Source organism: Oryzias latipes, chromosome 2 (genome assembly GCF_053564925.1).
Source record: "Oryzias latipes strain Hd-rR chromosome 2, Olatipes_Hd-rR_3.1".
Lineage (NCBI taxonomy): Eukaryota > Metazoa > Chordata > Actinopteri > Beloniformes > Adrianichthyidae > Oryzias > Oryzias latipes.
In genome coordinates, this window is record NC_136238.1 from 15091829 (window position 1) to 15114277 (window position 22449).

The following is a 22449-nucleotide window of genomic DNA, read 5'->3' on the forward strand; positions in this document are numbered from 1 at the left end:
AATTGTTTAATATTGTCCATCATGGTTGTATTCTTTTTCACTATGTATAACTATAGCTTTACAATAATTTTATATATATATATAATGAATCTAACATGAAGTAAAACATAACAAAAAACTACAAAAGATTGTATTGTTTGAAGTTTGTCATTCGTTTAGTGACTCATAAATTTTTATAATAAAAAAAAACTACAGAACCTTGGCTGCAAGAAAACAAAATATTTGTTTGAAGATTGACATAAAAAACATGTTTCATGATTCATTTCCCCTTTTTTAAGAGGGCAGTCTAAAAGAATTAGTTATCTTGAGACTTTCTGCATATTTAAATTGGCTAATTAAAAAAATGCTAATTCTATTGAAGTTGCCGAGATAACCGAAATAAAAAATATATATATATTGTTCTGCGTTTTCATGTGATTTTCATTTTATTTTGTTCTCTGAGTCAGCTTTTACTGTGATTTTTTTTTTTATTTTTAATATTATTATGTCAGTCAATGATTTTTAAATAATAGCACTTTTATGTTAAATTTAAAAAAAGCACTTCGACATTGTTCGTATTTCGCCCCATCTCTTCGGTTCTTATCGTCATCTTTCGGCTTTTTCCGTCTTCGCTCGGGGTTTCTCGGCGGTCCTTAGATTTTTTTTTTTTTTTTTTTTTTCCCTCGCTGTCGTCGTCTCCTTCGTCCTCCTCTCCGTGTTGTTGTTCTCGGTGACGCGACGGAGGTGTAGCCTGACGCGGTCTCTTACGTGTCGGTCTGAATAAAAGTGGAGCTCCGTAGACCCGGGAGTGACGAAGCGAGTCTGTGTTGGTAAGAGGATACGCATCCGATGTTTGCTAAACAGATATACGGCCGGCCGGAGATGATTTTTCTACCCAATATATCCGCACAGAGCCAACAAAGAGATCATGGCGGCGGTGTTGCAGAGGCTGACAAAATGAGTCAGTCTCTGCGAGGCTGGCTCAGCTGATAGAGGTATTAATGTGGGAGTGTGCTGGAATTATTATTTAATAAACGAATGCGAAAGGGGCTAGTTTGCTAGTGAACCTTAGCATTAGTTTAAAACCCGCTGCAATTAAAAATAAACCCAGTAACGTTATTTTCATTGTTTAAAAGTGAGCATCTTGGTTAAAAACAAACTGCTTTACAATGCATGCAGACGTTTCCCTCCATGTAAAATTGAAGCTAGCAACCTAACGGTACCACTCAGAAATTCAAAAATAGGTACGTACTTTAAAAACGAAGAAGACGATGTGATGTGAACAATTTTAGGAAATAACTTTAAGAAACAAAATACACGAATTGCACTCTGGGTAAATGGTCAATGCATCCCTGCAATCATTTAATAATTATTCGATAGTTAGCATGCTAACGAGGGAGCTAACTAGCGCACATGCTAACTTTTGAAGCGATTTCGAAACTAAAACATTGCAAAGATCATACGTATTGTTATGTTTTTTACTTTTGTGTTTAGTTAAGTCTTCCCTTTTTCCTACGTTCATCTTTTTGTTTTCTTTTTTTAGAAAAGTATTAAAAGAGGTTAAAACAAACATCAGTCCTGCTACTGTGCTAGCAAGCATGTCAGGCTAAACCACACCCTCTTGTAGTAAATCAGCTTCGCATACCTGTTGCGTGTTAATGCACAGTAAGAAAAGCGTATCAAAATGTAACCATCGTGGCAATAAAAACACTGTTCAAATTTTCAAAAACTTTTTCAAGGTTGATGTAATTGTTTCGCCGCACTTTTAAGCAAACAAAATTTTGAATTCTTCAAATATTACTTGTAAAAGACCCACTTTTGGGTGTTTTAACAAGTTGTGGCATTTTTCTGATGATCAGGGACTTCTATTAAAGAAAATTTCGCCTTTTATTTTATTTATTTTTTCGCGCCAGTAATGTTAGGTTGGGGTTGTGAGTGGCTGTAATGTACCAGAAGAGCATGTAAACAGATGGGTGATGGGGAAGGGGGCTTGCTTACTCCACACCATTAACGTGGAGGCAAATTTCTATTAAATTTCTACTTTAGTTTTCTTCTTTTTAATTCTGGCTTAAAACATCATAATCCCAAATAAAAAAGCCACTGGACGCGCTTTTAAAAAGACGATTCAACTGTTCTTTTTTTGCAGATGACCATGGAAGCGGGAACAGAGACGCAGCAAAGCAGCGAAACGGAGCCAGAGACACAGCAGATTACCCTGACGCAGGTGAATTGACTCCTACAAATACAGGTTTTTTAAATTTCTATTTATTGTTTTAGTGCTTAGCGGTCGCTTTTGAGCTGATAAGGCAAAGGCGGAGTCAAAGGCGGCTACATTTGTGCACAAAGTTGTCCAAAATAAATCATATTTTGAGAATTTGTATATAGTTTTGCACCCAGAAACCATATTTGCTGGTGTTTTTAGGTCATACTTGATCGATTATGGTGCATAATCTGATTTTGTTAGTCATAAATGTCAAATCTAAAATTGTATTGTTTACTGTTTTGGGAGATCAAATGAAAATGAAACATGTTTGTCTTGGATGCAGGCGTCTTTAACGGCAGGTCAAGTTTCCTCCAACAGTCCCACGGTCACCCTGGTTCAGCTACCGAACGGTCAAACGGTGCAGGTGCACGGAGTGATCCAAGCCGCTCAGCCTTCGGTTATTCAGTCGCCACAGGTCCAAACGGTTCAGGTAAAGACTTGGGGAACCCATCAGGGATGTATCCTGGGATCTGGTTTTCTCGGTTCACGTGGGAAAATTTTGCTGTTTGTGTGCAGATTTCAACAGTTGCCGAAAGCGAAGACTCCCAGGAGTCGGTTGACAGCGTCACCGACTCTCAAAAGAGGAGGGAGATTCTGTCCAGGCGGCCATCATACAGGTCGGTTTTTCTCTAAAAGTTTCAGGAAAGAGCACCCAAAAAAGGCACAACATAAAAATTCTGTGTATTTTTTTTAGGAAAATTCTGAACGATTTGTCATCCGACGCCCCTGCGGTTCCTCGAATTGAAGAGGAGAAATCAGAAGACGACTCGACTCCAGCCATCACCACGGTCACCATGCCAACCCCCATTTATCAAACCAGCAGTGGCCAGTACAGTAAGGAGCCCCTTCCCCCAAAAACGACGGATTACACATTAAAGGCGAAAGTCTTCATGCCAGTTGTGCTCCTTCCTTTTGTGCAGTCGCCATCACTCAGGGAGGGGCTATTCAGCTGGCCAATAACGGCACAGATGGGGTGCAGGGCCTGCAGACTCTGACCATGGCCAGCGCGGCTGCAGGTCAGCAGGGCGCCACCATCCTGCAGTATGCGCAGACCAGCGACGGCCAGCAGATCCTTGTGCCCAGCAACCAGGTGGTCGTACAAGGTGAGGGAAGGGTTTTGACTCAGTTGTCCCCGCCCCCTTATGTTACCACTCATGGGTGACGTCACGCAGATTAGAAAATTGCTTGCTTCCTGCTCCAACGAAATAAAGTCACTTCGGTCGCCTTTTTTTGTTTTCACGGTGCAGATGCTGTGAAAACACCAGTAAGCAGTAATTGGTCTGAGTCAGCATTTCTATGGCAACCACTCTCGCCAATCAGGAGTGTGCTTGATGGAACCAAAACCCTAGCGCTAACCTTTCCACTTAAAAGCAGGCTACACGAAATCTGTCCAATGTTTAGTGTTATCTACCCGTTGGGAGTTACAGGTTTGGTCAACACGCTAATGTGGCTAACATGTAGCATGTTGCAAACGAGTTCTAGGGTTATCACAAAGTTTTTTTTGTCTCCCTTTATGCGCCTTATATATGACGTAAGTTCAAAAACAGACCAGTCATTGACGGTGCACCCTATAAATATAACTCAACCCTTAAAATGAAAATTCAGCCCTTGCGTTGACGTTTCAAACTAAATATTATAATTTGCATGTCATTAGATAATAATCTTTGGTGTTTTAATTTAACACTTTGTTTTTCTACCATTTGACCTTTAATTGTTTTGGTTTTTTTCTCCCCTGTTAGCTGCTTCCGGCGACGTTCAAGCTTATCAAATTCGTACCACCTCGACCAGTGCCCTCACTTCTGGGGTCGTCATGGCAACGTCGCCAGCGCTGGGGACGGGGGGTGGCACGGAGGAAGTGACGCGCAAAAGGGAGGTGCGGCTGATGAAAAACAGGTACGTGACCGAAAGGCGCTTTTGGAGTTTGGAGAAATCGCTGAGAGAAGATGTTGACCTTCGATCTCCGCCGCAGGGAGGCCGCCAGAGAGTGTCGCCGGAAGAAGAAGGAGTATGTGAAGTGTCTGGAGAACCGTGTCGCCGTGTTGGAGAATCAAAACAAAACCCTCATCGAGGAACTAAAAGCTCTCAAAGACTTGTACTGCCACAAATCCGAGTAAAAACAAAAAACATCAACACACACCTGCTGGAAGGGGGGTGGGTGGGCGGGGCTTGACAGGCACCTCCCCTCCCGTCATAAACAGTGACTCAGGACAGAGCCAAGCATCTGGACGCCACTCCTCCTTTTTCTACAACTTTCTTTTTAAAAACTGTAAAGAATCCCACCGAGGACGAACCAGACGAGATTCCCGTCAAAAAGGGGGAACGCCGGCGGTTTCACTCTGGCACCGGTCACGCAGCTTCCTTCGGATTCACGCATTAACATTCGTTACGCTTTCAACTGTAGGTCGGCTGTTTTATCTCACCTGTATTTCGGTAAAATATTTCATCCTATAATTTCTTGTTTTTATTTTTTGGATTTTACTTTACATTTATTATGTTTTCGGCACGAACAAATAGAAAAAAAATCGAGGCTTTTTTTTAAGCGTAAAGATGCTAATCAACGACTTAAATTGATGAAATGTTACAACAAGACCCTCCAGGAAACACAAAGAGACATGGAAACAACCTGTTTTGTTTTCTTTTTATATTGTGGATTTTTAAACTTTTTTTTTTTTTTGATTCTTTACGAACTAATGAGCCTTAACAAGCAGCCAAAAAAAAAAAAGATTTCTGAGAGCTGTAATCGTATGTTGCTATATTCTAAAGTCTATATTTGAGAGAGTACTGATACCTAGATCTATATTTTGCGAACTCTTCCTCCAAAAATTGCATTTGTTGGACAAAAAATGGGCACTTTCTTTGCATTTACAATCCTCATTTCAACACCAACAGGCTCTTACTCGATCGGACATCTGCGATTAAAAATTTGTACGAAAGGATTGTAAAGTTTGACCAAATCGGCGAAAAATAAGAAAGGAATGCCATATTATTCTCTTTAGGTATTATGTATAAATATGAAAAGTATGCTTTTTTTATGTTGCTTCTTGTTATCTTTTTTTAACAAAAAATTCTAAATGTCAAGTTGCATTATAAAGTGCATTGTGTTAGAGCTATACAGATATGACATTTTTGGCAGCTGTTATTAAATGTGTTTCTGGTAATTTAGTCTCATCTGGTTCTTCAAAGGCGCATAAAAGAGATCGTCTGGTCATGTGACCCCTTTGATTTTAGGGAGATCAAAGACTCATTTCTCTTTGATGTTGAGCTTCACACAAAACCACAAGAAATGAAAGCATCAGTGCTGCAAAAGGGGAATTTACATAAGTTGGACGATGAAACCTTTAATGCAGTAGAAACGAAATAATTAATATAATTTCTAAAAAATGGACAACGCGAAATTATGTAAATCTACAAACTGAACAAAGCCAAATGTGAGGCTACGTACACACCGGGAATGTGATTTAGCATACGGTGTTCTGAACAATCGATCGCGCATTTACTTTTACAATATCAAGCTGTGCAATACGCACATCGCAAAAGATGGCGAATGTTGCAATAAATTTTTACCTTAAATTTGCTAACGCAATTATGGCAGCTTTAAGTATTTAGCGGGTCCATTTATGCATTTGACCAATCGGAGGGAGTCCTTCACGTTGTTGACCAATGGGATGGAGCCCTTTAAAGTTAGATGATCGCCTCCTACGTAGATGATGGTCATTTAGAGTGTAATTTTTAAACTGTTGCAGTGAAATGGAAATACTGTTTTTGGTTTTTTTGCTATTTGTTCATGTATCACAAGTTATATCGTCATCTCAATATTAATCTCTAATATCGCATATGGCATGTTTTCTTCATACTGTGCAGCCCTAGTGATCACACTGGTCTGTCGCTACCTGATACTAGCGCATTCACTTGCAGTTATTAGACACTTCGTGGGAAATTATTGGTACAATTGCAAATCTTGCTCCAGTCTTGTTTTTTCACTGCTCCACGCTGTTCTTTAAAAGACTTGGTGTTCTATAATTTCACTTGGGCACAAAACGCAATTATGAATTTCTTCTTCATGATCAATTTCCAACTGTAGTTGATACTTCCGTGTATTGAAAAGGACGCTACCCAAACGTCACTATACTATGTCTGAGTCCCTGTGGTCAAAGTATTTTTAACTAGTTTTAACTAATGACGCACGCTTAATTGCCGCACGTTTTGAACATGAAGCCTGAAAACAGATTTCAAAATTAGCATAAACTTCTGTATGCAGAAGCCTAAAATACACGATTACGTGTGACCACTTTTCATTGAAAGTTGTCTCTCGAACGCAGCCCTGTGTGAACGTAACATAACCCTCAGGGAACCTCACTTTTCCTTTATCTGTAATAATCTTTCAAAAGTGCAGTGAAACATAATAAATTTTAAAAAATATATTTCAAATACAGGACGCTACTGTATTTTACTAAATCCAGGTATTGACAATAAAGACTAGGTTAAAGAAAATTGATTTTTATTTAGAAAAGGCATTATATGTTCTTTAAGTTTATGGATTGCTTTTCCTTTAAATACGTTTATTGTACTTTTTTTACGCTAAATCAGATCTTTCTGTTAGTTTACTTGAAGTGTGACGATGCTTTTGTTTACAAAAGTTGTTTACCTTTTGGCATATCCCGTCAGTGGAAGCTGATTTGCACAGGTGGTTTGGCAGAGATTTTTATACCGGATGCCCTTCCTGACACGACCTTGTGTTTTATCCGGGCTGGGGTCCATCACAAGGAGACCAAGACTTGGGCCCTCTTGTGACAAAATAGTTGGGCGGTAGTGTGAATCATACAAAAACTACACTTTATAAGCAAACAAAATTTGTTTTACAGTGAAAATCCAAAAGAAAATTGAATTTTTTTCTGTTACTATAAACCCAATCCATTTAGTGTTTTGACAATGAGGCTTTCTCTGTTTTTATGAGAATTGCATTTAATAAACTTTTAAACATAAAAAAAGACCCATTTGTATAATGCTGTAACATTGAGTAAACTTAAAGGGTCATAACTCTCCCCTTGGTTGCCGTTTGTTGGCTCTGTAAACATGGATGTCCCTTTCTTGATCAAAGTGAACCTCCTCGACCACGAAGACCTCCTCCAGCATGCGTAGAAAGTGCGTGTCTCGCTCGTAGCGGATCTTACAGGACAGCAACACGACTGTGGTGTCATGACACAAGTGCAACAGAGTTCGCAGTAGAGACGCAAAAGTGTCCTCCAGATAGACGATATCTGCTCCCAGGACCAGGTCAAAGCCCCCGGCTGGGTAACGTTCCAGTCCCTCGCCCCAGGTGAGCTCTGAAATGACCACGGCATCGTGAGAATCCGGTGGTAGGTTAGCCTTTACGTTGGCTGACAGGAAGTCTAGGGCGGGCAGTCTGTCAGTGACGGTCACGTGTGCACCTGGAGGTAATAGGAACCTTTAAACCTTTACCTTTTTTATTATTAATTATAGAAAAAGGGAAAACTTACCCAGCAGAGCTGCAACGATGCTCACCAGTCCGGTACCGGCCCCTAACTCAATGACCCGCTTCCCCTTCAGCTCCAGTTTTCCCAGCTCCAGATACACACACATGACAACTGCCTGCAGACAAAACAATCAGTTTATCAAAGGGTTCTATTGTTCTTGTCTCGTTTTTTGGCGGCTAACAAACAACACAATGGTGCATTATCGGCACCGCCTGGTCTGGGGTGTGATTCAAGAGGTTTTACCCCTTCTACTAACACTGCATCTCATTCATGACCTACCCAAAAGCCCTTTCTTTCTAAGAAATTCAAACAATATCTGTCTGAATATTTTACTTATGATATTGTGAATCGTCCACATACATTTGAGTTTTTTAAGTTATTTTTGAAATGTATCTCTTTGTCTTCAGTATTTAGTCTACCTTGGCATGTGTTCTACATCTTCCATTAATCTGTTTACTAATATGATAAAGCTACTAGTTTAGCTAAGTGTGTCCCTATGAATCGCTTTATCTTGAATTCTATGGCATTGCTTATGTTCACTCTTTCCAACGGATTTATGATAAAACCATCGTCCTATCTCTTCTTTGTCCCACCTTTGTTGTCATACATCCATTGGGCTGACTACAGATCGATAACCATGTCCAGATTAAATCTATTCACATATGTCAATTCATTGTCATGAAGTCCTTTATAATTCAGTATCCAGATACAAGTTGTAAATCATTGATTGAGTCTTCTGTCTAAATGGTTGATTTGTATACTGATTAAAGAAAAATTCAAGTCTTAATATAATTTGATTTTTGTATGACTTGATGTCTTCCATCCATTCTTCATAAAACTGCTACCATCTCTGTTGTGTATTTATACTGATAAGTCCTAAAGGGGTGTCTTCTATACAGTAATATTATTTCTGGAATCACAAAAGCTGTCACTAACTCTCTGGTAAAATCCTTGACTGCCGTGTTTCCTCGATTATTGCAGGGGTTACGTTATAATAACGCTCGATATGTGAAATCCGCAAAGTAGGATCACAGATGTTTCCTTTTGTGTATGATAATAAAGTTGAAATATTATTTAGAAATACATAATGAACAAACAGAAGATATTCTCACTATAAAAGAGACATGGCACAGAGGAGATTGATTGACAAGGTCAACAGCCAATCAGGACGCAGAGCGCAGTAATATAAATTAAATGCAAAATCTACGAAAGAGGAAGACCGCGAAAGTTGACCTGCTATATGGTGAGGGACCACTGTATAAGAAAACTGGACTGAGTGAGTTTGACATCACCCATACAAAACTACTTCTGGCTCCAAAGAAAAAAAGTCAATTAGCTCGCCATCTTTTCGTGGAACAGACGCCACCATGTTGGAGCCAGACGATGTAAGTGGGCAGCAATTGGTCTGAGTCAACGTTTCTATGGCAACCACAGAAGGCCACACTCCTACTACTTCAAAGCGTGCTACACTAAGGCTGTGTCCGAATTCCCACTCTAATCCCTAACTACTAAAAAACGATATAGTGCGGAACTATCTAGTGTCCTGGATTTTAAAAGCAATTCGAACACCATTCTCACAATTTTTTTTTTTTTTTAAACAGCGAAAAATGACGTCATCAATTTCATGATGTTAAAGTCTAATTGATTTATTAATCTACTTTCTACTGAAGATAAAAACATTGGCAGTTTTATTAAAAAAATACATTGAAATACATTTTTGGGCAAAAATTATTCCGACGCAATGCTTTTTGGTCTATATTTGTCTCTCTAGTGAGCATCGATGCACATTGGTTTTTCGCAGAGACTTCTGGGAAATTTCCAGGGCACTCGATTTTGGAATTGTAGATTTGAACGGCACTACAAAATGGCGAACGCAAAATATAGTGCACCATGTAGTAGGTAAATTCGGACGCAACTCAAATTTGTCAAATATTTCTAACGTTCTGACGTGGAACCACATACTTTGAATGAGGTTTCTGATTGGCCAGTTTATAACATTAATAACTTGCACTACAGACATGTCTTTTAAAAAAATAGGATAAGCAAAGGACGTGTTTAAAAAAATGTAGCAGGGCAAGAATGGGTAATCTGACTAATAAAATAACAGTAATTTCTCTATAGAAGTCTATGGGATTTTGGCTTCTTGGAGCACGCGGGCACTTCCTGTTTGGAACACGAGGGGGAAGGGGTCACTCAGTCCGGTTGTCACATACACTCAATGGTTTGAACTTTTCATAGTGTTGGTACTCTCATGTCTTCACATCGTTGTTATTAATCAATGTAGGTTCACGTTGTTCATGCTGGCTGAGCTTTGAAGGCAAAGACCAGAAGAGACATTCCTGCGTACCGCATCCCACACGACTGCCGCAACCCCGAGCTTCTTCCAGTCCTGGGAAAGACTTAAGTCCCGGTTGGCGAAGCGGAACTGCGCAGTTGCATTGTGGAGTTTCGAAAGCGCCGGGAGGGAGTTTTCCTCGTACGGAACAAGAGCCATGTTGTAAACAAAAACGATGCTAGGTTAACATGACACACCGAAACAGATTCGAGCGTGTCAAAGGGGATTGGCAGGGCAAACAGCGAGTCTAGTCATTAGCCAATCACGTTAAAGCATTGACGACGATGACCAATCAAATGTCCGTACAACTGTCAGTTTTCTTTTTTTTTTTTTCATTTTTCCTTTTCTGAACGGCTGTAGCGTAGAGGCGTGGCCTCAAGCTACCCGGATCTATATGATCATCTGTGGCATTTCCGCTTTTGGTGGCTACCTGTCAACGAAGATAAAAGCATGAAAAAATAAAAATGCAATGTCAACGTTTTGATCAATTCTTTTGTTTGTTATATCGTCTGTGTAAATAAACAAAAATACCCCACTCAGTCTAATACATCCTAAAGTAGTAATCATGAGGGTATTAAGTAGGGCTCTTTTTCAGATCACACTTTTTTTCTCAATTAATCTGTTGCTTTGTAAATAAATATCACCCCAAAAAAACAATTTCATTTTTATTTATTTATTATTTTTATAGGGTTAGGGTTATATATATATATTTATATATAAAACTAAAATTATTTTGTAATTTTAGTTAATTACATATTTTAAACAACGCCTTCCGTCCGTGAAACCAGGGTTCGACTCCGGGCTGCTCCCTGTTCCCTTCTCTACCTCTGTGCCGGTTCCAAGCCCGGTTTGAGAAGGTTGCGTCAGGAAGGGCATCCGGCGTAAAACATTGCCAAATTTACCATGCGACTTGTTCGCTGTGGCGACCCCTGATGGGAGAAGCCGAAAGTGGAAGACATATTTTAAACAACCTAAAAATCCTAAAGTGCAATTCCATTGGGCTGTCCCTCCAAGATCGTATAAGCGAAACAGAATACCATATAATATAACTATATAAATATTTAGGCTTGCATGAAAGCTGAAGTGCCTTTTTTTCCTTTTTTTTTTCTTTATGAACAAAACGAGCTAGGCTTTTAGTTTGAAAGTACAACCCGGAAGCTTCCGCGGAGTTTAACGGCTCCCGTCGTTTTTACACCCCAGTCTCCGTAAATGCGACGAGATGAAAGCTAATGCTCCTTATAAATCTCAATCCCACTACTATTTGGATTTTCTCGATGGGAATCTTCGCCATTTGAGTCTGTTTCTTAGCTTCTTGGCCAACTTTGAAGACGCACCTTAACCCTGCAGAGCGGCCGAAATGGACATATCTTTGCCGCCGAGGACCGAGCCAGGAATGGATTGAGCTCCAGAAGCTGGCGTCATCCTGCTGACAATGAAGGAAGATCGTGGAGATCTTGACTATTCCCTGTTAGATTCGATCTTCGTAAACTGGAAAACAGCTGAAAATCCATGCCCGAAATTCTTTGTCAAAGTGCGCCAGTGCAATGCTGCGCACACGCCCTGAATGTGTCAGCTGTCCTGCACGTACACTCTGATATCCTAAAGGTTCTCAGCAGCTTAATTAGTCCCTTAATTTAACTAAATACATACTTTAAACTAGTTTGTCCCAAAAACTGTTATGCAACTTTATTTTATGTAAATGTGTGTTTAAAAAAAAAAAGACTGCCCCCCTAAGGTTGAGGCAGAATTTGGACCCTCCACCCTGTAGTTGTATGGGAAGCAGCTCTAGTCGTCATAGAGTTGTTGACCGTCAGCAATGGGCGGTTCCGTGTCCTGCTGCTTCTCTCCTGCAGAGAGCCCAAAGATCCACAGAAGGCAGGTAGAACTTGACGAGTGTCTGATCACCACGACTGAGGACGTGAGCGAGGACACCGGGACCTACCTGCAGCACATCAGTGACAGAGAGCTCCCTGATGGTGCGTGGGGAGCCTCTTATGGCATCTGACGGTGGTGTAACCGAGTCGTAGAGCTCAATTTTAGCACTACATATTGTCATATCTTTTATTCCTCTTCTTTGTAGAGCTAGAAGCAAACCCATCAGACCACCCAAGAGCCAGTACCCTCTTCCTCAACAAATCACAGACAGATGGTCAGTGTTCCGCCTGTAAATTGTTTTCATTCGATTTATCATGTCGGCTTCATGCCTGACGAACTTCCCTTCCCTTTCCAGTGCGCGAGAAGAGGAAAAGCAACTACATGAATCACGTAAGCACCATTCACTGCATATGGGAACTGGACTGAGTGACTCCCTGCTTGCGTTCAAACAGGAAGTCCTCACCGATCCCAAAAAGCTGAAATTCCATTGACTTCTATTGATAAATAAACTACTATTACTTAGTGAATTATATATATCAGATTAAGCATTCGTACTCGGCTACCCGTTTTTCTTTTTTATACAATATTTTTCCTGTAGTGCAAGTTATTCAAGTTAAAAACTTCCCAATCAAATGCCTTCCTAAAGGTATGTGGTGCCTGCAGGCCCCTACGTCCAACTTTGAAAACGTTTGACAAATTTTATGTACCGTATATTTGTCTTTATTAGCTCCGGCTTTAAAGATTAAAGACTATTAGGGAATTTTCTTTGGTAGGAGTGTGGACTTTAAACAAGCTCACTCCTGAGTGGCGAGAATGGCTGTCATAGAAAAGTTGACTCAGACTGACTCGGACCAATTTTTGCTTACCGACGACGTCTTGGTCCAAAATGGTCACTTCTGTATCACGTAAAATTGCAGACTGAGTTGACTTTGAGTATTTTTAGACCGGACACATTTGGTCCGCTTAAAATGAACCAGAGCTCGCTTCCCCCGATAATCCAGAACACATTTTTAGTCTGACTGCAGCCAAGCGGACCCTGACCAGGATCTGCTCTTAGTCCCATTTATTCAAAAAGGACTGAGCTCCGGTTCGCTTGGAGCTTATGGCATGTAAGCAGAGTAGGAACGTAGCAACCATGACGATGAGACACAGCAATTCATTGAAATGTGGTCGGATGAATGTAGACTTATTAAAACAACTTTTAAGGTGATACACATTGCTTCTCACACCGCTTTACTGACAATCGATATGTCATAAACACTTATCAGCGTACCTTCTTAGTTGTTGTCGCCTCAGTAATTGCTTGGAGCATGCCTCCACCATACCAAAGTGTTGTACCTGATGTTGATACAGATGTTCAAAAGTGGTCAGCGAAATATAATATTTCAATAAGTGAACCATCTTGACAAGGATTGCAAAGTGTAGGACTTCCATTATCCTTTCTTTTATTGCCCTCGTTATTCCTTGAAGAGATCCTCGGTCACATGTTGTTGTTTTTTAAAACTTTGGTTCAAAACAGAAATGTCTGGTTGAAAGGCAGTCTGAATACACACCAAACCCAAGGTCCAATACTCGGTCTGTACAAAATTGAGCAGACTTGGTCCAGACCAACGGACTTTTCCAGTCTGAATACACCGTCAGGTTCGTTGTAACCGGAAGCGAGTCATTTTCTGTTTGGGACAACACACTCGCTCAGTCCAGTTCTCACGTGCATTTAACAGTAAGGACCTTAAGAGGAACAGAGGAAAAGCAAACCTTTAACAATCTGTTTGCAATCAGGTGTCCCCAGGGCCCCTGACGAAGAAGTATAGCTCCTGCTCAACAATATTCTTAGACGACAGCACGGTCAGTCAACCCAACCTCAAGAGCACCATCAAATGGTGAGTGACTTTTAAAAAATTGTTGGCACTAAAGAACACTTGAAGTTTTGCAATAATTTCACCAATGTTTTCTTTTCCATTCCAGCGTTTCATTGGCCATATACTATCACATTAAAAACAGGTAGGCAATGTGCCAAATATTCCATGGCTTCTGCAACAAAAAAGTAGACTTAAAGTAGCATGAAAACCATCAATGGTTTCAAAATTTCCTGTATTTTGTACAAATAACAAAATAGTAACTGTTTGCTGTCAACCATTGTGAAAATAAAAATACCTGGATAATATTAATCCCTTCATCATTTTCAAAAGATTTGCTGGGGGTGGAGCTTTCCAAAAACTGCAGAGAAATTGTAACTAGCCTCATAAATTAGAAAGTTGAAGAAAATTTGTTTTAACCTAAAAATTGGAAAAATGTGTAGATTTTACATACGGTTAAAAAATTCCATTGGGTTACTGACTCAACACCTTCTTACGCTTTTTGCTTGTTAATCACTCTGCAGGGATTCAAACCGCTCGCTCGACATCTTTGATGAAAAGAAGCATCCTTTATCGGTGAGTGTTTGACCCCGTGACGCAGCATTGTCAACTGTGCCTGTAAAACCGCTTGACGGACCTTCTGCCCAGCAGAGGGAGAAGGTCCCAGACGATTACTCGGTAGTCGACCCAGAGCACAAACTCATCTACCGCTTTATCAGAACGCTCTTCAGCTCTGCGCAGCTCACCGCTGAGTGCGCCATTGTTACTCTGGTGAGTATACAGCATCTTCTTTTGCTTTTCAACTGTCAAAACAAGCTGGTAATGTTTCAAATTTGTGGTGCCAGGTGTACCTGGAAAGGCTTCTGACTTATGCCGAAATCGACATTTGTCCTTGCAACTGGAAACGCATTGTCCTTGGAGCTGTTCTGTTGGCGTCCAAAGTCTGGGACGATCAGGCGGTGTGGAACGTCGACTACTGCCAGATCCTCAAAGACATTACCGTGGAGGACATGTCAGTGTTGCTCTTCGTCAGTAGCATTACAGTTTTCACACAAATGCCACGTCTCCCATGAGGTTTGATTTCTTTTTTTCTATTTTGGAAATCCCACAAAACAGGAATGAGATGGAGCGCCATTTCCTCGAGTTGCTCCAGTTCAATATCAACGTCCCCGCCAGCGTCTATGCCAAGTATTACTTCGACCTGCGCTCGCTGGCCGATGACAACAACCTCAACTTCCCTCTGGAGCCGCTCAGCAACAAGCGAGCCAAAAAACTGGAAGCAAGTACCTCCTGGTTCATGTTGCATCGTTCAGTGTGTTTAGTAACCGGATACTAAAGTTTGTCTTTCACTTATTTTTTCCAGGCCATATCCAGGCTGTGTGAGGACAAATATAAGGACATGAGCAAATATCTTATGAGGAGGTCTGTCAGTGCAGACAACCTGGTGGGAGTCCGGAATTCCCAGGCGATCCTGTCCTGAACGACGGCCACGAAAAAGCTTCCTCATGTTGACGCCTTGTTTTCCCTCCTAATCTTTCTTCATGGAGTGCTGTCCGGTTGTAGCCGCCAACCCTACCCCGCCTCTATTTACACAACATACTGTTTTGAACTACCCTGTGGTGTAGTTCTGCACAAGAACTATGAGTAGACTTATGTTTTGCTTACTATGTAGGCTCCTATAGCTGTAAAATGTACAAGACTTTATTTATGTCCAATAAATTTCAGTCGCTATTAAAAGGTGAGTCTGATAGAGAAAGCACGTTAGGGTTTTTTATGTTTGTTTGTTTTACTTCACTTTACAGAGTTGGTCAAAATTTTGAAAAATGTGCCCCAAAATATTTTTGTATATCGAGACACTATTAGATGGATGTGAAGATACAATCTTTTACTTATTACAAAAATACAGGTTTTACACGAAAGGCGCATTTTCAACCGTGAAATTTATACCTTTTCTTTCTCATGTAGTGAATAGATTGAGGCTAATATATGAAAAAAAAGCAAAGTAGTTTTATATATATTGTTCTGTCAATGTTCAGATTTTTTTGGTTACTTGGTCAGGACTCCCTGTCAGTTGTCAGTTTAACCATTTAAGAAAGGTGCTTTAGCTTCACCGTTGATTCTTTCGACTACCGTAATTCTTCAACTGCAACACTTTACAGTAGTGAGGTGTTGACGAAATCAACACAAATGAACTGATTCCATCACCAGGAAAAGCAACGTTTTGTTGTTATGCGCAAAGTTTTGTTAGAAATAGATTGCATATCCATCCAAAGCAATATATAAAGTTGCTTTTCTCCACCTTAGAATCAGCTGATTCACGTTAATCACGTGAACAATTGAGGAGTGGGTCATAGAGCGTTGCCGGCAACATCTCAGATGTCGTTGGATTAACCCCCCATACTGAACATGCAAAGTGTATCGCAAGTCAGAACTACATCAAAAATGGCATGAAACAAATAAAAATTAAAGATAGACTTCAACTTGTAAAACCTCGCCAAAATAAAAGCCCATACTTCGCTAAAAGCTTGCTGAACGCTCGATATAGCCGAGGTGTTCTACCACAAAATCAGAAGTCTACATCAAATACCCTACCCTACTCACTGCTGGTGATCTGGACCAGGTGGTTTAAGCCTTTGATCAACTAAACACACCTGATCAAGGTAGTTAGCAGCAGATCAGTGAAGTAGCTGTTTGGAAAATAAGTGAGCTGGATCTCAAAGTTAAAGACAATTGTTGCATGGATGAATAGGTGAAATAACCCAAAAAACCCAGTGAAACGACTTGTACAGGTCAAAGAAGGGACAATAGCAACAAATCTATGTATGAAGTCAGAAAAAGCATTAACTAAAAATTATATTAGAGGATGAATCGATCAGAGGAAATGAATGGGCTAAAACTTTCTTTAGAGGCATTTAGTCCCCCCAAAAATTCCTTGTCATTAAAGTCACAAATTTCAGATGGCGAAAATCTAAAACTTTGACATGAGGGTGGGTTTATACCTTTAATCTGAATGTTTGTTTTTCATTTGTCGTTTAAGCTATTTTGTAATAGTAATTTTGTAGATTTTTAACCCTTAAATTTAAATTATTACATTGGTATATTATTTCTTATTACCTTCTTTGATTTTTTGTTTTGTTTTAAAATAAAATCCAGTGTTTCTTTAATCTTTTGTTGTTATTATTAAGAGGCCTTTCATGTTTTGGCCTTTTCTCTTTGTTTATTTTATTTTTGGCCTCTTTGGAGTTGCTTTTGAAGCAAAAGGTTTCCCAGCTGCAGTGGTAAATCGTTGCCACAGTGTGGCAGTGCTGCTTTGCGCATGACTGCCAACTCAACTGCAGGTTAGAGACGGGTCCATGTGTTAATGCGACATCCTCCTCACTCTCTTTGGTGCAGTTCGCTTATATCATCTCCATACTGCAATAGAAACGGACAACCAACCGCTTTTTGATATAGGGGATGAAGGTTAGTAAATGAGCGTCATTAGTAGTTTAGATACCCGATTTAAAACAAAAAATATTTATATTTTTGCCTAAAGGATAAAGATGTGGATATTGTCCGTCAAATAATTCAGTACAACATTTCCACAAGATATTCATAACGAAATATGCATAATAAAATCATTTAAGAGTAGTTTTTTCAGAAAATGTTTACTACACCAAACGTCCAAATATATTACCGTAGACCATGACTGTGTGTGTTTGACCGTGCGTGTCCTAAAGGGCTCACAGTACTGGAGCAGCTTCATTAATCTCCTACTGTCATGGGACTTGTCTAAACTCTGAATGAGGGCTGAAGAGAACAAGCTGCCCCACCGGGGAGTCACTTCGTTTACCCTCCGCGCACTCGGGTCACTCTTCATATCACACACCATTCAACTGTGCAATGTCAAAGCAGTGCTGCTGATCTGCACCGAATCCATGTGGCATGCAAACCGCCCGGTCGTACGCCTGCCCATCCCTGCATGAGCGACAAAAGGTGAGAGAAGAATGTTTTGTGAGATACATTGAACCCTTCTTAGATAGCCTGACATTTAAAAGGGGGTAGGGGAGTCTTAGTTCTCAATGCAGTCAAAAACAGCTAAGGCAAAGGCAACAAAGCCCTTCAAATAATGTGCTATAATAACCATTGTTCAAACAAAAAGTTTGACTATGTCTTTAAAGTATGATCAAATACACATGGGAATACATGACTTCCAATGTGAAGATAAAATTTGGAACGTCATTAAAGACGCCTGAAGTGGGACAGGCACATTGACCAGCGTTAATCCCGCCCAACTCAAAAACGGGCCTTAAATGACTGACAAAGACAAAGAGAATACATTTATGTTGCATAAAATCTAAAAAGAACTGATTTAAAAAGAAACCTCAACCCCCAAAACCCAGTATTAGAATATAAAGGAATCTACATCAAAATTGTTTTTAACATCTGGGTGAACAGACATCTATTTGTTGTAAAAGTCTGATGTTTTCAACATGGCAGTCACTGGGACACTTCTACCTTCTGACACCAGCCTCCAGTGGCCATTTGTGGAAGTGCAATATATGGTAATTCTAAATAATGAGACCTTTTATCTTCTGATTCTAGGTCTCCAGTGGCCATTTGAGGAACTGCACCATGTGTCACTTCTATATAATGGGATCGTTTACCTTTTCACTCCAGCCTTCAGTGGTTATTTGAGAAAACAGCAACATTTCGTGGTTTTGAGTAATGCAAAACTTTTCACTTTTGACACCAGCCACCAGTGGCCATTTGAGAAACTGCAGCATTTGATACCCCTGGGTAATGGAAAAATGTCCCCTTTTAACATCAGTCTTCCAGTGGCCAATTGAGGGACAGCAAAATTTGGTACTTTCTAAAGAATGAGAACTTCTCCCTTCTGACACCGGTGTTCTAATGGCAATATTGAGGAACTGCAACATTTGGTACTTTTGAGAAATAGTAAACTTTCCTTTCTGACACCATGCCCCAGTGGCCATTTGAGGAACTGCATCATTTGCTACTTATAAAAAGTAGGAATCTTTTTTTTCACACCATCCCCTTGGGGCAATTTGAGAAACTGCAACATTTGGGAGTTCTGAGAAATTTCTAAATTATGACACCAGCGTCCAGTGGCTATTTGAGGAATTGCAGCATTTGGTCATTAAAGGTAATTGGAAACTTTGATTGCAGCCCTTAGTGGCTGAATTGCAAAATTTGGTATACTTTTAATAATAGGAATTTTGTCTCTTCTCGCGTTAGCATCCAGTGGCTATTTGAGGAATTGCAACATTAAGTAGTTCTGGATAATGCAAATATTTCCCTTGTGACACCAGCCCCGAGTGATCATTTGAAGAACTGCAACATTGTCTAAACAATTGGAAACTTGTCCCTTCTGACATAAGCCTCCAATGGCTACTTTAGGACATGCAACATTAGGTACATCTAAACAGGTGAATCTTTTTCTTTTCTCACATTAGCCTCCAGTGACTATTTGAGGAATGGCAACACTTGGTACTTCTTGGTAATTGAAACCATTTAAAACCAGCCCCTAGTGGCTATTTAAGAAACTGCCACATTTGGTACTTTTATTTTTTGCCTTTTTTGGAATAAAAAATGCAGGGTCCGAAGTTAAGGGAGCGTTAAGGTGATATTTACATTTTTAGCCCTTAAAATAAACTATTTAGGGATAGCCAAGACAGAGCTAAAATTGAATAACTATGGTTAATGACATCACTTAATTCCTTACAATCACCAGTGGTTAGGGCAAAAAGATAAGAGTCAACACCGGACTTAAATGCAACATTGACCCAAAAAAACCTTTCTTCCTATCAATTTGGTACGACACCATGTCATCGTCAATATATTCCAAATTTTTGTTTTCTGTTGAGCAGTCACAGCTCTGATGCATTATTATATACTTTAAAAATCAATGAAAAAGCTCACTTTAGTGATACACATTTAGACTAAAGCCACAATGAGTTTATTCCAACTCTTTGAGTTGTTTTGATAGAACTCTTTTGTTTGTTGTCTTGCGTGTCCATGTCCGGACACCTCAGCGCACAGCTTCTGTCCCATCTCTGCAGCTCCCCAACTGTGTCTGCTGCTGGGCTGGCACAGAACTCGCAGTCAACTGCTGCTGGTTTGTCTCTTTTCTAATGAGCTTGGTGTACAGTTTCTGGCATCTGAGAAAAACAGCTACCAAGACAACCAATCTGTCACTGTTAAAACAGACTTTGGACGGATGCCAAAAACCGCCGAGGTCCAAAGATGTGCTAAACGTAGCGCGCCTGTAATGCGGGTAAAAGCAAACATAAGAGAGTTGTGTGATTTCTCATTTAGCTAGGGATGACTCTATGGTGTGTGTATAAATGTGTTGGAGCGTTATTCATGACTGAGCTGCAGTGCTGTGCTGGCTGTTGGGAGCTAATAGCCCTTTTTACAGCGCTCCTCATCAACAACGACAAAAAAAAACCTGCTTATCAACATGCGCGTTTTCACGTGCACAGCAGTAATGTCCCCTGTCCCTGCCTACTTTGCTTTCCATAAAGGAGAAAAGAATAGAGGGAGAACAAACGGTACGTTACTAACTCCAATCGTTCACGAAGGTCGATCACTTTGTTCCTCACGAAACGCCCGAAACCTCTGGGAATTATTGTGTCCCCGCGCCTGTGCGCCTGAACTAGAGGTATAAACGGGGAGGAGGACACGGCAATGGAGAGCCAAGTCCCTCTGTGCAGCATGTGTTTTAATGTTCCTCTGAGTGCTGTGATCAGCAGAGGCTGATCAAAGTGATGATGACGTGCTGAGTAGAACAAAACTGCTTTTAATGGACTAGAAGCTCCGCTGCTGTGTAGCGTTTTCGCGGGCATGCTACAGATGGGAGCCATGGAACTATTTTAACATAAAAGACAGGAAAATACATTTTTTAAGATAAATTGTTCTAAGAAGATAGTTTTGTAGGGTTTTCTTTGAACTGGTTGTACTTTTGCACAGAAAAGCATGTAATGAGAGTTGACCTGTTTGGGTGCTGCAGGTTTTTGGGTTGACCCGTGGAGGGACGTGGACAGGTTTGGGCACATCTCAAAGAGAGTGCAGGGAAGTCTTCCAGTTTCCTTGTAAGTCGTGAGGCCACCTTAATGGATGCCATAAAAATGGAACATATGATTGTTGTGCATGTGGTAAGTGTTCTCCAAAATTTTTGCTAGGGTAATGTGAGTTACACGCACGTATGACATATGGGTGATGCTGTCATATAATGCCCTTACGCCACACTCTAGTCATTTGTGAGATCCGCTCACTGGCTTCCTATGCTATGTTCACACCAGGTTCGAAAAACGTGCGCTCGAGCAACCACTTTCATTAAAAAGTCTATATAAATGTTTGTATGCCCCTCTCTGGCTTCCGCATTTAAAACACTGGGGTTGACGTGCAGCTATCTACCTTTTTAAGTTAGATTTCAGGCTCTATGTAGTTGAGTACGCATCAAAAGTTAAACCAGTTGGACTTTGTCCAATAAGAGACTCGGGTTTGGTAAGAATGATGGGTTGAGTCCTTTTAAAAACACAGAACTTCAGACCGGTTAAAAAACCGATCATGAAGGAGAAATAATAATTGCGATTTGTACCCGGAAAGAAATATATGAAACTTAGTCTTTCATAAATCGGAATAGAGCTGTGAAAGAAAAGGCCTGGTGCAAGTTCCACAAGAGTTGTATCACTTTGACACTTCACACCAAGGTTCTTCCAACAGTAAGTGAGCTAGTATTGGGTAGAAACAGTCCAGTGTGAACACCATATGTTAAAAGTGCATTCAAAAACCCAAATTCAGCGCTATGTACACACATACCCGGTGTTGGGTATAACATGTCGACTGAAAGAAGAATGTGCATAAACAGTGTCAATCTCTGAGCTCACAGAGTGGTCTACGATCTTAAAAATTCTTGCAGCCAGTGCCCTTCAGAATGTATACGAGTTTATCCCAAAAAGTTTGTTTCTTCAGATGGTCCACCTTGTTTGTCAGGTGTGCAGACCAAAAAACAAGAGAACTCTGGTCTACATTAACCCTTTAACTCTGGAGCTTTAGCTCCAGTGTTGACATTCTTCAGACTACTGAAACTCTTCAAGCGTTAATGCATCAGTGAATTCATTTTGATTGCATAAACACTCAAATATGTTACAGTATGTGAAAGCGCATGTGTTATTTAGGTGTCGCTGGTTACATCTCCAGTGTTAAAGGGTTCAAGCAAAGGTACGCTTGCAAATGAACCCTGGTGCGGTTCACTACAGTGTGAAACCATAAAAACTATCCTGAAAACCCCAAACAAGGTAATAAACAGGAACCTTTAACATGTTTGAAGCTTCCCAATGTGGGGCTTTTAAAGGTATGTACAAGAAAAATCCATTGGAAAGTTGGCAGTTTAGATTGAAATGAAAGTTTTTATTTTTTTCGTGCACCATGAACCAGAGATATGAAAACGCATTCCTGAGTCTTCAAACGCCATTTCATTGTGAATGAACCTTCCGATTTCCCTGCTGTTTCGTTCTTCTCCCACTTGCTTTTCTTTTATAGCTGCATAATCCTCTTTTCTATGACACGCTCATACACTCCTTTCTTTAATTGGCACGATTAAGCTCAGACCTTCTTGCTGTGGCTGAGAAAACGGTGGAA

At 40.3% G+C, this 22449-nt stretch overlaps 3 protein-coding genes across 6 annotated transcripts; 2 read left to right on the forward strand and 1 right to left on the reverse strand.

The window, feature by feature from the left end:
- The first annotated feature begins 614 nt into the window (after window positions 1–614).
- Window positions 615–5400, forward strand: LOC101158674 (cyclic AMP-responsive element-binding protein 1). 3 transcript variants are annotated; one of them, XM_023964955.2, is made up of 9 exons: window positions 638–809; window positions 892–974; window positions 2126–2203; window positions 2526–2672; window positions 2759–2859; window positions 2937–3076; window positions 3163–3345; window positions 3982–4135; window positions 4212–5400. In XM_023964955.2, the coding sequence occupies exons 3-9, from the start codon at window positions 2126–2128 to the stop codon at window positions 4354–4356; spliced, it is 948 nt and encodes a 315-aa protein (XP_023820723.1). In that variant the 5' UTR covers window positions 638–809; window positions 892–974; the 3' UTR covers window positions 4357–5400. The 3 variants fall into 3 exon arrangements, with proteins under 3 accessions (XP_011482141.1, XP_023820723.1, XP_078799195.1); XM_011483839.4 differs by lacking the exon at window positions 892–974 and having other exon boundaries at window positions 615–809; XM_078943069.1 differs by lacking the exon at window positions 638–809 and having other exon boundaries at window positions 814–1223.
- A 1778-nt stretch (window positions 5401–7178) lies between these two features.
- On the reverse strand, window positions 7179–10466 carry mettl21a (methyltransferase 21A, HSPA lysine). Its single transcript, XM_004066534.5, has 3 exons — window positions 10085–10466; window positions 7741–7852; window positions 7179–7671 (listed from the first exon to the last, which is right to left on the reverse strand). Exons 1-3 carry the CDS (start codon window positions 10229–10231, stop codon window positions 7274–7276), a joined length of 657 nt encoding a protein of 218 aa, XP_004066582.1. The 5' UTR covers window positions 10232–10466; the 3' UTR covers window positions 7179–7273.
- Window positions 10467–11214: 748 nt separating this feature from the next.
- Window positions 11215–15559, forward strand: LOC101158175 (cyclin-Y-like protein 1). 2 transcript variants are annotated; one of them, XM_011483815.4, is made up of 10 exons: window positions 11215–12048; window positions 12153–12221; window positions 12303–12337; window positions 13727–13827; window positions 13913–13948; window positions 14328–14379; window positions 14452–14574; window positions 14649–14815; window positions 14920–15082; window positions 15167–15559. In XM_011483815.4, the coding sequence occupies exons 1-10, from the start codon at window positions 11889–11891 to the stop codon at window positions 15281–15283; spliced, it is 1023 nt and encodes a 340-aa protein (XP_011482117.1). In that variant the 5' UTR covers window positions 11215–11888; the 3' UTR covers window positions 15284–15559. The 2 variants fall into 2 exon arrangements, with proteins under 2 accessions (XP_011482117.1, XP_004066581.1); XM_004066533.5 differs by having other exon boundaries at window positions 14455–14574.
- The last annotated feature ends 6890 nt before the right edge of the window (window positions 15560–22449 follow it).